At 32.4% G+C, this 13977-nt stretch overlaps 1 protein-coding gene across 2 annotated transcripts; it reads right to left on the bottom strand.

Moving 5' to 3' along the window:
* LOC109357310 (magnesium-protoporphyrin IX monomethyl ester [oxidative] cyclase, chloroplastic-like) lies at window positions 3721-7065 on the bottom strand. 2 transcript variants are annotated; one of them, XR_002108849.1, is made up of 6 exons: window positions 6534-7065; window positions 5847-5911; window positions 5288-5615; window positions 4873-4971; window positions 4279-4633; window positions 3721-3758 (listed from the first exon to the last, which is right to left on the bottom strand). XR_002108849.1 is itself a non-coding variant. In XM_019601186.1 (5 exons), the coding sequence occupies exons 1-5, from the start codon at window positions 6993-6995 to the stop codon at window positions 4370-4372; spliced, it is 1218 nt and encodes a 405-aa protein (XP_019456731.1). In that variant the 5' UTR covers window positions 6996-7065; the 3' UTR covers window positions 4199-4369. The 2 variants fall into 2 exon arrangements, 1 of the variants encoding a protein (XP_019456731.1); XM_019601186.1 differs by lacking the exon at window positions 3721-3758 and having other exon boundaries at window positions 4199-4633.

The raw sequence follows: 13977 nt of genomic DNA, 5'->3' as shown, positions 1-13977 counted from the left end.
TTAAGATTAAGATTGGAATACACTTTAAGTATTACGCACTTAAATTTTACATACTAATTCGGTCTGGTCTGGATCGGTCTGGATCCAAGAGGTGAAACCAAAATCCGGATCGGACCAATCGATCTTCAAAAAATAAGCCCAACACGATCCAAACATATTCGGTTTTTGCGATTTCGATCTATTTTGAATCGGTTTTCGGTTTTATTTTTGGACCGGTCTAGATTTGAACACCTCTAATTACAACCATTTAAGGAGATACCTACCTCTAAACAGTCCAACATTTCCTTCATAGCTCCAAATTCTGTTTTAGTATCATGAATAATAACCCACATCATTCACAACTAATCATCATGGTTAAAGTTGGATATGCAACTCTGCACTAATCTCCTCCATCTACTTCTCCAACCCTTCCAATTTTGAGTCCATCCTAGTAGATGGCACCTAGCAAGTCCTACTATAGTAATCTGATAGGTGGTTTTCTTCGATATGAGTACATAATAGCGAAACTTATAATTATATATGGTATGTTATGATATAAGTTTCCTAAGTTATTTATATTAATATATTACTAATATTAACTATTAATTATAAATAGTTATTAATGTATTTTAAAATATTTATTTTTACTTTCATGAATACAATTTATATTTGATTTGGGTCATGATATAATTTGATTTAATAATTATGTTTAGATAAGTCATTATGAATAAGATTTTTTTAATATATGAGTTAATTTGAAATAAGCACATAAGATTGTTTTGACCAATTTGAAATAAACTCGAAAAATTGTTTTTAGGGTTTTTTGTGGCTATTCCTTACTAGCTTCCATAGAAGTCAACAAAAGTTTCTTCATCAACACTATAATAAGGATGCTATTAATAACAACACAAATTTCCTCTTCAACAATGTGAATGTCTTCCTCTTCAACCATTATTGTCCACATCACTTAAATGAACTTGAATGAACCAAGACGCAAACGTATTGTGAATCAATATGTGCAAACCAGTTCCTAGTTGGAACTTCGAAGGGAAAGAGAGTAAATTCTATAACTATAAGTCAGACCAATTGATAGAAACCTAAAATTATAGAAGTGAAATTTGGTATATTAATATTGGAAGCAATGTTGTGAAACCTGAGCTGGATGTCAAACCGGCAGAGGTCTCGCTTTGTCTTCAAAAAAGAATATTGAGCATTCAATGCTGTGCAACTTTATATTTTTTGTTTCCATTTTTTGGAAAAGACAAAAATACTACTTTTTCTAAAGTAAATATGTTAGTATTGCAAAGTTTATTTTTCCAGAAACATTGTATTAATTAATCAAGAATAAATTGAATATAAAGGTATAATTTCCTTGAAATAAATATTCATTTTCTAATCAATATTTTCAAAATATATGCTATTAATGTTGTTTGTGTCCATGAAAAATAATTATTGAATGCATTTACGTAAGTAAATAAGTAGTATTATTAGATATATACTATATAAGACCGTGTCTTCTACGACTTTGTTTTGGGTGCAAAATTAGATGCATTGTCCTTTTGGATTAATAGCCTTTTGGATGTACTATCTTTTCTAAATGATTGTAAATAGACTAGTTAAAATGAGCTATTCAAATAGGTTTGGGTTAATGGGCTATTCAAATAGGTTTGGGTTAACCTCCTTTTCGTTTAGCCTAAAATAAATTAGACTAAAAATCCTGGTTAGATTTAATATCTCCTAAATTGTAGCTCAACCCCGTCAAAAGCAGACTTAGGTTGTGACGGACCAACTCAGAAAACAATGGAAGTGAATTTTTTTAAATAGAAAATAAAAAAGTAATTTTGCTAAAATATTTTATTCTACTAAGATATCTTCCCTCACTTTATCGTACAATGTTTGCTTCCATTTTATTGTATAGTGTTTGCCTTTAGACATTTTACCGTGCAATATTTGTTTTTACCTTCATATTTTATTCATTACTATTTCCTTTGTTCTCATTTTTTGGTACATGGTTTGAATTTCATGTAAAAATAACACTAAGAATTAGGCTTGTTGTTATATAGAAAATGAAAATACTGTAAGTATTTACTATTGAAAGAGAAAGGGAAAGTCAAAAAAGTATAGGAATTACTGCTTAGTATATAGGAAAATATATGGTTGGCTAGTCAGAGATGATATCCAAATTATTATCCATATACCAAATTTTTTATAATAGTCTGAACTCGAATGAGTAAGCTCAGCCTAAACCTAAATTTATTGTAGTTCGGTCGGACCGAACTAAAAAGTATAGTTTAAGCAAAACGTTTGAAATTCAATACCTATATCTTATATCTTTTTGGGCTTTGGCAGCTAGATATACCCAACCCGTTTTAATAGGTCTAGCTGTAAGCTTTAGACTCTAGCTTTTTGGACATGATGTCCTCATGAATTGATTTATAACCTTATCTCATTTTTGCTACACAAATCCAATATCATTCAAGCTTAGGTATCATTACTGTTTATTACAGAACCATTTTTGTTCTAACCTTGCAGCTAAAATTAGCACAATCAAAGAAATAGATATTCAGACTTGTTGGAACATAGCGTGAAATTGAAAAATAGGAAGTCTCACACTGAATAGGTTATACTTTTGAGTGAATTAAAAAAGGAATGTTCACATTTGGTAGATTCTATTTTTAAGTAAATTGAAAAAGGAAGTCCTACATTTTGGGTAACTTATATACTTGAGAAGTTCCCAACTCTATCAATAGAGACCCCTCTTTTGAAAATAGTGTATCACTGGAATGACATTTCTTGGCTTTTTCTTCTTTATCTTTCTTGTGATGCAATTTCTGTCAACTTCTCCCCTTTCTTTTCTTGTAGTTATTAGGATCTTTGAGTGAGTACAAATTTATCTTGGAAGGATAACAACCTTATCTTTTCATGGAAATAGACTTATCTTTGAGTAGTAACAACCTTTTCTACAAGTATATCGTTGAATGGCAGTAACTATATTATTAAGTGACAATACCTATTTAACCCTATTTATGAGTAGCACCAGGCATAGCAATAGCTTTGTGCCAAGTAGGCAGAACTTAGCTACTTTCATTTGTGTATATATACTCTTTAGTTATTCATTCAGAGAAATGAGATTTCAGTTGAAATCATTTCATTACTTTTCTTTATTTCCTCATCCACATAGTTAGAATTTTCTCTCATTTGTTCTAAGATCTTGAAGTCTTGACTAAGCGTTTTTTCTTCACTTTCAATTCTCACACTTCTCTATCTTTGTGGATTCGGTGGCTCTAGTTAAGTAGGAATTACATATTCTCTCCTAAAAAGTGTACACTTCATATACTACTTATGATTGGTCAAAAAATACTTAATTGATATACTTTTAACTTAAATAAATCAATCAATCACATGAAGTAACATATTTTTTGGGACACCTCTCTAGAAGAGCTATATTCACATTCAAATATCAAAATGTCAAGGAAACTCTAAAATGACTCATTTCAATGTTATTGGTCATTGGTAACAAATCATTTTCATTCAGCTTCCAGATTATGCAATCTTATCTTATCTGTAAGAACAAAGGAACCATTTTCTGGTGTCCTTTCAGTATTCTGGCTTTTGCTACTTCATAGTTAATGCTTATATTCACACCCTTCATTCTCAAATGAGACTCAGATGAATTCTTTATTGCATTTTTAAGAGAAAACATCCGCTTGTTTAAATAACAGCATAATGAAAACATGGTTCTTGAAAGCTAACAAAATTGGACAAACAAAAACTTAGAGCTAAGGAATGCGTTTCAGCATGACATTATCAATGTTTAATGTTTACACCTTCCAATTTAGTATGGTGAGGATAGAGTCACTTCTTCATAACTCACAAAGGTAAAAGGAGAGAGCATATTTTATGTCTCACAAATTGTGTCACTTGTTATAATTTTAGTTAGAAAGATTGCTTTTTCAAATCAATCAGAGCAACACATGGATTGATATATTTTTTGGAGACAACAAATACACTCTCAGTAAAGGAAGGCCACTAATTTAATTATAAAAAAAATGATCATGTTATCATACAAAGAGAATAGAACACATCTATTGTCTCACTTTTTGTATCATTGTATGTATCATCAACTCTTAACTTCAAATTATAATTATTGAATATTTTTCTAACCAATCATCAGAAGCACAAAATAGTGGGATACCCCATAAAGAAAGGTTGCAATAAATTATGATTATAACTAAAAGGGAATGAATTATCAGTAAAACTGAAAGGACCTCATCATGGTAAAGTTTCCTTGTCTTGTACAACAATGTTGTTTTGCATGGGCAACAGTACTAATACAAGTGAAGATGAACATTTTGGATATCAAAAGGGAATAAGGAATTTATAACCAACTTCAGTACACAAGCCGTGGCTCAAACTCTGCGAGATTTACAGATCCTGACTCGACTGGAGGCATTAGATATGTAGCCACCAGTTCAGAAACCAGGCTAGCAATAAGTGGTATCTTCTTCAAGTTCTTCACCACTGGAATGTCATCGCTCTCACTGACAGCAGCAATCTTCTCATTAATCTCAACCATCTTGTCCAACCTCTGCTGGAACTTTGGGTTCGCGACATCTAGAACAGCAGGGAAAAGCCGAGCAGCTGTGCGGTTTGTCTGCAAAACAATCCAGTATCCAGGTACAAGGTAGATTAACTGTTTGTAACTCATGAGTTCTTCTTTATTAGCTCTTATTTGTCATGTTTTTTAATGGTAACTAATGGCTCAAGATTTCTTCCATTATAAATGAACAGTTAAATTCAATAATAATGAAAATTAGTAGAAACACAAGCTACACATTAATTAGTGATTACAGATTTACAAAAAATAGCCAAATATGCAAAACATAAACTAACCTCAATGATGACATGCATGTCAAATTCTTTTGTGTTAAGTCCAATGCCTTCATAGAAGGATGTGCGTTGGCAATCATTGAGATACATTGTAACGTAAACCTGCAGGCAAATTCGAGAATTAAGTTTTAAGTAAGGTTATGCAGGACAATGACCATAACCTAATAATGAAAGACAGAACAAACGTGGTCTCTTTTGTTGGTATAAATCGATTCATTAAGCGAAATACAAAGAAAGATGAGATTTTTGCATAGCAAATTCAGATATGTAGTATATTGAAATTTCTACTTTTCTCTTTTAATCTATCTTACACTCTTTATATCATGTTAACTTAATACCAATTGATACTAGTTATTGCAGATTTCAAATTAACGAATCCAAAAGAAAGAAAAATGTTGGACGCGAATGAAAAAATTACCGAGAGACAGAAGAATCGAGACCACAACTTTGCCTTCCAGTCATTTAGAAAAGTTGGGTGTGCCTTCATCATGGCAGAGATGAAGTCTCCATGCCTATTCTCATCCTGACACCAGTTCTCAAAGAACTTAAAAATGGGATAGCATTGGTACTCAGGATTAGTCTTCAGATGTCTGTATATGGTTATGTATCTCCAGTATCCAATTTTCTCAGACAAGTATGTAGCATACAAGATAAATTTTGGCTTGAAAAATGTGTATTTTCTAGCTTTTGTTAGGAAACCCAAATCCAGTGCCAAATTGAAATCAGATAAGCTCTTGTTCAGAAACCTGCATTGAATCAAAAGGGTGAGGTCTTGCACTACCAAACAAGATACAAATTGCCATCAATGGTTCGATTCCTTGGAGCGACACTTGTTGGGAGGGGTAGTCACACCCCAAAAAGAATTAGTTCCTTACCCAAATGGTCAAAGGATACCCTTAGTAGTATGAAAAAATCAAGATACAAAAAACATGGAAGAGAAGAATCAAGACTTCAAAGGAACAAGGTGTGTTTATTACCCAGCATGCCTTGCTTCATCCCTAGACATCAGAGAGAACATCTCAGCCACTATAGGATTGGTTTTCTGTAACATCAACATTCCAAGCAATTATAAGATCAAGAATAGAAAAAAAAAAGTGCATAACATAAAGAACAATCTTGTCCAAGATAGCTTGTTAGAAGACATCAATTACATTCTTATACAAATATATCATCTCATATATGGTACCTCTCATAACCCATCTTAAGCTTCAACATAGAATTACATTAAACAGCCCAAAAGCTACTTTACACCAAACTTCCAAAATTGTCCTCTATTACACACATCCAATGAGTAAAAGATGACTCAGGATTAGTTTGGTTAAAGGAATGTTAACAGTCACAAAAATACCATTTTCATTTGGTTTCCCGCATGAAAAAAATATATTGTTTTCACTTTACTTTGTACATGCAAGCATCTGAAAGCATAAAAAATTAAAAAAAGAAGTTATATTATTACAATTATTACCAAAATTGGAAAATAAAAACAGAAAACTTTTGCCCAAGACACTGTTATATTTTCAAAGTCCTCAAACCCAGCCTTCTATGATTATAAAAAAAGAAGAAGAAAATCTTATTGCCCCTTTGAATTCATTAATTAAGCCTAGAACTAACAATTATGCCAAGTTCCATATTGAATTATACTATAAAGAATGAAAAGCACACACCTTGAGCCTCCTTCCAAGCTCTTTGTAGAGCAGAAAACCAGAGAATTCAGCAGTGCAAGACCTCTCAAGGAACTCCACAAAGATTTGTCTAAGAGGGCCATCAAGTTTATCCGCAGCTTCCTTGAACTCTTTGTTCCTCACAAAATGTGTCTTGTTATAATCAGTTTGGAACTCCTGAAGCATTGCCTCAAACTCATCATTGTTGATGTTCTTGTTGATCTCAGTGTTGAACAATGCCTCCATTTCATCAAAATCAGTAGTGTAAAACCTTGGTGTCAAAAGGGTCTCTTTGATTTCAGTTTTGGTAGCTTTCTTGCTTGGGTTTGTGGAACTTGGGTTTGATGTTGCAGACATTCTTATGGTGCTGAACTTAGAGTATGAAAACATTCTAGGAGTGGTGAATTTTGGAGTGGCGTAACTGAACTTGGAAATGGGTTTCACAACAGCCATTTCTGCAGCCATTTTTTGGAGCAAAGGTTTGAACTTTGAGGTTGTGGTGTGAGGAATATGAAGGACAAGAACATGGATGGGGTGTTATTATATGATAGAATCTAATCCATTGTAATCTATTAAGGTTAATTGAAACATGACATGTGGCAGATGTTGTAATTTATTTTGTTAGAGGATTGGTTGAAATTATTCCAAGTAGATGAGAGGTTGTGGTTTCCTTCTATTTCCTATGGGTACTTGTTTCAGCTACTTTTTTTTTTGTAACAGTTTGTTTTGGTTATTATAATTTGTGATAATGGGTTAGTTTAATGTTCTAAGGTTTGTTAAAATGGTAAACATATTTTAATAAACTTCATTAAATTTTTAGAATGACCAAAATGTTAAAGTTGGTTTCTGGAAACAACATTTATTGGAAAGGATAATCATATATTTAAAAATTATTAGTTTCTTGTCCAAGTGTGAGCGTAGGTAATAGTACCAACAAAATTTCTAAAATTATTATTTTATAACTTGATTACATAATTTTTGTTTTAATAATAAGAAAAAGGTTTGTATAGATGTATCTATGTAGAGATGGACAATAAAATTTTAATAAAATATTAAAAATTGAATTCTAATTAAAATTAGTATTAAATGATAGAATCTAAAAATTTAAATGCATTTTGTCTTCAAATATGTGTCCAATAAATTATTTCAACATTGCCCTACTTTTTATTGGTAATTAAGTTAATATAAGGCATTACTTTATTTTTCTTCTTCCATGTTCTAATGTTCTTATTTTAATAGTGTTTAAAAAGGTCTAGAACTAGAAGAAGGAGGAAAGTAAAAGCAAGAGCAAGATACCGGGGAGCATTATAAAACCCAATTAGAGGAGATGGGTGGATTTCTACGAGAAGTTGTGGTCAATACCGTATCTTACATTTTGAAGAGTAACCATAAACAACACAGTATTTTTTTGTGTGGTGGAAAAGCACCACTTTGTAGCATAATCAGGCGTGACAAGGAGCCAACGTCAATAACAACATTTCAGCGGCAAAGAGCTAGACCATATTTTTTTTACTGTATTTTCTATTTACTAAAACAATTTAAGTATTTATATTTAGTTAGTGAACTATCCACATTCATTTATATTATTTTTTATTTTAAGAATTAATGATGATTGAAAATAAATGGTAAATAATATAATGATAGTGTAAAAAATTCTTACATTTTCAGTGTACACATTGTTTTCTATTTTTTCTTTTTTCATTTTTTTCAATCAAAAAAATGTTTTTTTACTCTAGAATGTTCAGTTTTCACTATGTCTAGTTCAATCCAAAGGGGAGGGGAAAAATTTAGATTGCGTTTTAAGGGAATAATTATAAAATCTTTATGCATTTGTTAAATAACTGCGATAAGCTAATTTTCTTTTCTAAGTAAATATTAAAATTTGACTGGTCAAATCAATTCAAGCATAGAGATTATGTTAAATTATTAACAATAGAAATTATCAATCTTGCATATTATTTGTACATCCACTGTGAAATCACTATTATAAAAACTTAATATTTTATAACAATATTACTTCATCTCATTCAATTTGTATTTTGTTGAGACAGTTTCCTTTAGTTACTAACTAGTAAGTTACCCATGCGAATGCACGGAACAGTTTATTTTCATGTATGAACGGAACAGTTTATTTTCATATATGATTAATATCAATAATGTTTGAAGATAATTATTAAAACATATAAGTATTTTTTAGTTTAAAATTTTAAAAAGAAGATAAGAATAGATTAGTTGAAACAAACATACCACAATGTATATCAAGAGTTGAGTATCAAGAAGTACATTTAAAGTACGGCAAAGATAAAACAAAAAAGAAAACATTGATCTATTGGTAATATTATATTATTATCATCTACACCAAATGTAGACCAAAAGTAGATCAAACTAATATGTGTAGTTTGATTGTATGATCATGTATCCAACCTGAAAATGAAAGAAATATGAGAAAGTAAATATTTTTTGTTTCAAAACTAATGAAATAAATTATAATGGTTTACTATAACCTTTAATATGTTACAACATTACAGTGTTGTGTGAAAAGAGAATGAATAGTGAATAAACTATAATAAAGAAATTTCTTTACCTGTTTATAAGTTTTAGAAAACCTCTTTAAACACAACATTTGTTGTAGTGTTGATAGCTTTTCCATCTTTGTCATGTATTAATATTTTCAGATCTTCAACTGATTGAACTCTTGAAAAAGCGACATAGAGTTGACCATGACTGAAAACAGGTCGAGGTAGATACAACCCAACATTTGCTAGTGATTATCCTTGTGACTTGTTGATTGTCATAGCATATGAGACAATCAACGAAAATTGTTTCCTTATTAATTTGAAAGGCCATTGTGATTGTGATAGAGATAAACTCATTCGAGGGATGTAGAATATCTTTCCAACATTTGTGCTTGTCATTACCCTTGCTTCAATGACATGGTTTGCTAGTCTATTTACAATCATTCTTGTTCTATTGCACAACCCTTCACACTGATCTAAATTTCTCAAAAGCATTATTGGAGTTCCTACCTTCAATTTGATTTTGTGATTTGGTAACCCTGAAGTTCTGAGTGAGTTTAGAAACTCAGGAGTAAGTCCTTGTAGAGCTTCATTGTCATTAGACTCTGACCTATCAATAGAATCTGAGCTTAGATACTCTCTTTCATCACCTTCAATTGAAAACAAATGTGTTAAAATTTTAATAGTAAAAGTTATGACTATGTAAAAAAAATGAGATTGAAAGGCTTCTGGAATCAATGACAGAACATAATCATTTATTTCATCAACTGTTTCAATTGTGGATGCCAAAATAGCTCTATCTTGAACAAATTCTTCATTCAAGTATTGGTGTACTAAATTTGGATATGTAGTATTAACTATACCATGAATGGGATTATCATAATTAGTTATCAGAAATTGTTCGGGTATTTCAATTGTTGCATAACCATCATTTGGCTATGCTAATTTTCCATCACCTAAATCTAAAATCCATTTTGCAAATTGTTCAACTTGTGACTGGTTTGTGTTGGTAATGTTATTTTGTAGACGCATATTTTTGGTTAAAGTTAATACCTGACAATTGTCCCAAAGATATGAGACATTTATTGTAGCATTGATGATGTTTGAACGACTTCCTCTTGGAATGACTGAGAGAATTTGCCTAAAGTCACCACAAAAAATAATGACTTTCCCACCAAAATTTGAATTTTCATCACCTTTGGAACACATTATATCTTTGAGGGTTTTATCTAATGCTTCAAAACAATACTTGTGCGTCATTGGAGCTTCATCCCATATTATCAACTTTGTCCTCTTTAACAATTCTACAAGTTCACTCCCTTGATGAATGTTGCAGGTAGAGTTTTCGAGGATAGGAACTGGTATGGAAAGCTTAGAGTGTGCTGTCCGCCCCCCTAGCAATAATAACGCTGCTATTCCACTTGATGCCACAGTTAAAACTATGTGATTTTCTGAACGTAGGGCTGAAGCTAAAGTTTTCCACATATAAGTTTTACCAGTGCCACCATACCCATATAGAAAGAAGGTTCCGCCGTTTCCATCATTTACAGCTTTCATGACTTTATTAAAAATGACCCTTTGTTCATCTGAAATGCCAAATCATTATTTGTTAATAACCAAAGATGATATCATTTAATGTAATGTTATATATTAAATAAACGTAACTAAACAAACCGGTAAGTGAGTTAAAACATTGTCTAAACTCATCTCTCAATTTCCTTTTATCATAATCAAGCTCGACATATATAAGTCTATTCCCTAATTGACTTGTGATTCTCCCATCTGGATATGGCATTGATGGATAGTCTCTTAGACTTTTCCTATTTTGTTGTAATATATTCCCAATGTCTAACAAAGTTAGATTTTGCAGTTGTCGATCAGTTAGCTGCAAATCTAAAAACAATATGTATTAAAACAACTCTTATGGTTAGAAATTAATTGGAATTGTAAAACTATTTGTGACAATTCAAAGTGAAATATATACATTGCCTATTGGACAACCTTCTTTGGTCGTAGAGAATACCATCAGCTAAAAATTGCCATGTTTGTTGCCATACATGTTTTGGACGATTGATGCTATTTGAGGTAAGCATTGTCACAAACAATTTTCTTAAGTAGTGACCTGACCCCCACTCATTAGCTTAGCTTCAATATATTCTCTATCATCATCAAGAAAACCCATAGCGAAGCATGCTTCCCTAAAAGTAGGATATATCACGTTGTTCACTGTCTTTATGTCTTCATAATTACATGGTCCCTTGATTGCAGTTAACATCATCTGCAAGTAAAATAGCTCTCCAGTACTTGGAGGAACCCAATTAGTCTACCAATTGTGTACCCTTGCTTCCTTGGTTTCCAACATCTATTACGACTGATGTATACAAAGTTTGAAACAAATTGAGAATACGTCAAATTTCTTGCATCAGGATAGTTTTTGTTTGCTTCCACCCAAGATGTGAACATTGATTGCTTAACCGTAGGCTTAGAAAGCACATCATCAATAGCTTCACTATCATCAAATATAACAGACTGCTCATTTTCAAGATGGAAATATAATCTTTTAACAGCAGGTGATCTACCATGAATTGAGAATGAAAAAAATTCTCCAACATGCCTCATATGGTGACATATATCTGCAGTCAATATATTGTTTGATTTCATCTATATTTTGTACTTGAGATCCACCTTCATTTTCTGTTGGAACAATAGCAACAGTTACTCGATCATTGCCTTTGTTAATGTATTTGTATAGGTATTTTATTGATCTGCTTTGATTACACCACTCCATGTTGATATGCGCTTGATATTTCAAAAGCAATTTCCGATTATAAGGGACAACATGATGCTTGTCGAGAGTAACACCATTCTTATCAATCGTTTGTCCATTATCCCTTCTCCTATAAATAGGATACCCTTCTTGATCAACAATTGTATTGCTTTGGAATTTTTTTGGATAGTACTTTGTACACTTTCCATCCTTCATACAAGGCGATTTAGTGTTTGCACTTCCACAAGGACCATGAACCATATGAGACTTAACCAAATCATATAGTTGTTGATCTTCAGCAGGATTTGGTATTTCGGCTGTAATTATCTTGTCTATGTCTTCTGCCGATGGGTACTTCGAAGATGGATGTAAGAATAATAGAATATGAGCATGAGGTAATCCCCTCTTTTGAAACTCTATTGTGTACATATCTGCAATGTAAAAAAATCAGTAAATATGTTATTAATAAGGATGACAATAAAAATGAAAATAATAATAAAAAGATAAATGTCGTCATAAAAAAAGAACACATACATCCAAGCACTTTTCCAAGAACATGATGTTTCTTCAAATCTGTAAGTAGTTGATCAAATTTGATTTTGAAGACCCTTGATATTATATCTGGTCGATCTTGTGGTTTTAATTGCATGGTCCAAGAAGTCTGATGATCTCTGGCCAGTTTGGGTTACATGTAAATGTTATAAATAGGTCTGGAAATCCAACAAAGCTACAAATTGTCATACCATCAAAGTACAATTGATCCATATATCTTCTACCGCCAACAAATGATGAAGGTAATATGATCCTTTTGCCTTTGTTAGCTCCTTGGCTATCAAGTGGGTCCAAGTTGGAATTCAAATTACTATACTTCTCAACTCTGAGTTGTGTCTGGTTGTTTCTCACCCAATTAAGCCTGTCTGCCTCCATCATACAATAACCATCAACCACGAATTGTTGAAACAATCTCCTTGACCTTAAAAGTGTTTCTGCCTCGTTTTTTCTACTTTGCAATCGGACCGAAAAGTGTGTGGTACTCACACTTGAGGGGGAGATTGTTGGGTTTATTCAAGTGTGAAGTCCCACATTGGATATGTAGGGAGGAGTGAAAGGGTTTATAAGAAGGAAAGACTCATGGAACTAATGCCTTAAGGTTTTGGTTCAAGACGTGGTGTCTCACTTGTGACTCTTCACTCTTCCTATGCTCATGTAGTAATGGAACTCCCCGGTGGTTGGAGGCTCCCCGGTCGTACACATCCAATCTTTTATAGTAACTCTGTTTCTTTTGTATTTGTTGGGTTTATTCAAGTGTGAAGTCCCACATTGGATATGTAGGGAGGAGTGAAAGGATTTATAAGAAGGAAAGACTCATGGAACTAATGCCTTAAGGTTTTGGTTCAAGACGTGGTGTCTCACTTGTGACTCTTCACTCTTCCTATGCTCATGTAACAATGGAACTCCCCGGTGGTTGGAGGCTCCACGGTCGCAGTCTAGGTCCAACAGTATTGCCTAGAACATGTAGAACTATAGCATACATCGTGCCTATATCCATCCTCGCCATATGGAAATAAAAGAGGATACTGATAACCAAGATAACTTGTATGCAACTCGTTTATCCTTTTAAGTTTACCACTTTGTTTTTCCAAAACTATATCTCTCCTTGAAGGATTATCAACATCACCAACGATAAGAGCAGCTACTTCAGAAACAGTTGGGAGGTTATAAACTCTACCATCAGAAACTCTATCAGAAATCAGCTTGAGCTTCATGTCACTAATCATTGAATGTTCATAACGCTCCTTAGCCATCCTGAATGATTTAACATGTATGTTATGCTCATCCAACATCCTAGATAATGTAGAAACAATTTCTGGATCCAATTGCCCTTCATTCCTATAAAACAAAAAAGTTTGAATTACATAAAAATTAAAATGTCTAAAAATGGGTTATATGTTCCCCTTAATAAGTACAATAATAAAATGTACCTTAACCCTGCAAGCCTATTTTGTATTTCATTTTCAGTGTTATATATGTAGAGTTGTGCAAACTTTGGACTATTTCCGGGCATTGGTAACAAACTACCAATTAGATGACATGCCTGACCTTGTATTCTAAATGAAGGTGGGCCTCTTCCATCATTGAAAGACTTATCTATTTTTGCTCCTGG

The sequence above is a fragment of the Lupinus angustifolius genome, chromosome LG09 (assembly GCF_001865875.1).
Source record: "Lupinus angustifolius cultivar Tanjil chromosome LG09, LupAngTanjil_v1.0, whole genome shotgun sequence".
In the NCBI taxonomy this organism is placed as follows: domain Eukaryota; kingdom Viridiplantae; phylum Streptophyta; class Magnoliopsida; order Fabales; family Fabaceae; genus Lupinus; species Lupinus angustifolius.
This window is presented reverse-complemented; position numbering and strand designations above follow the sequence as displayed.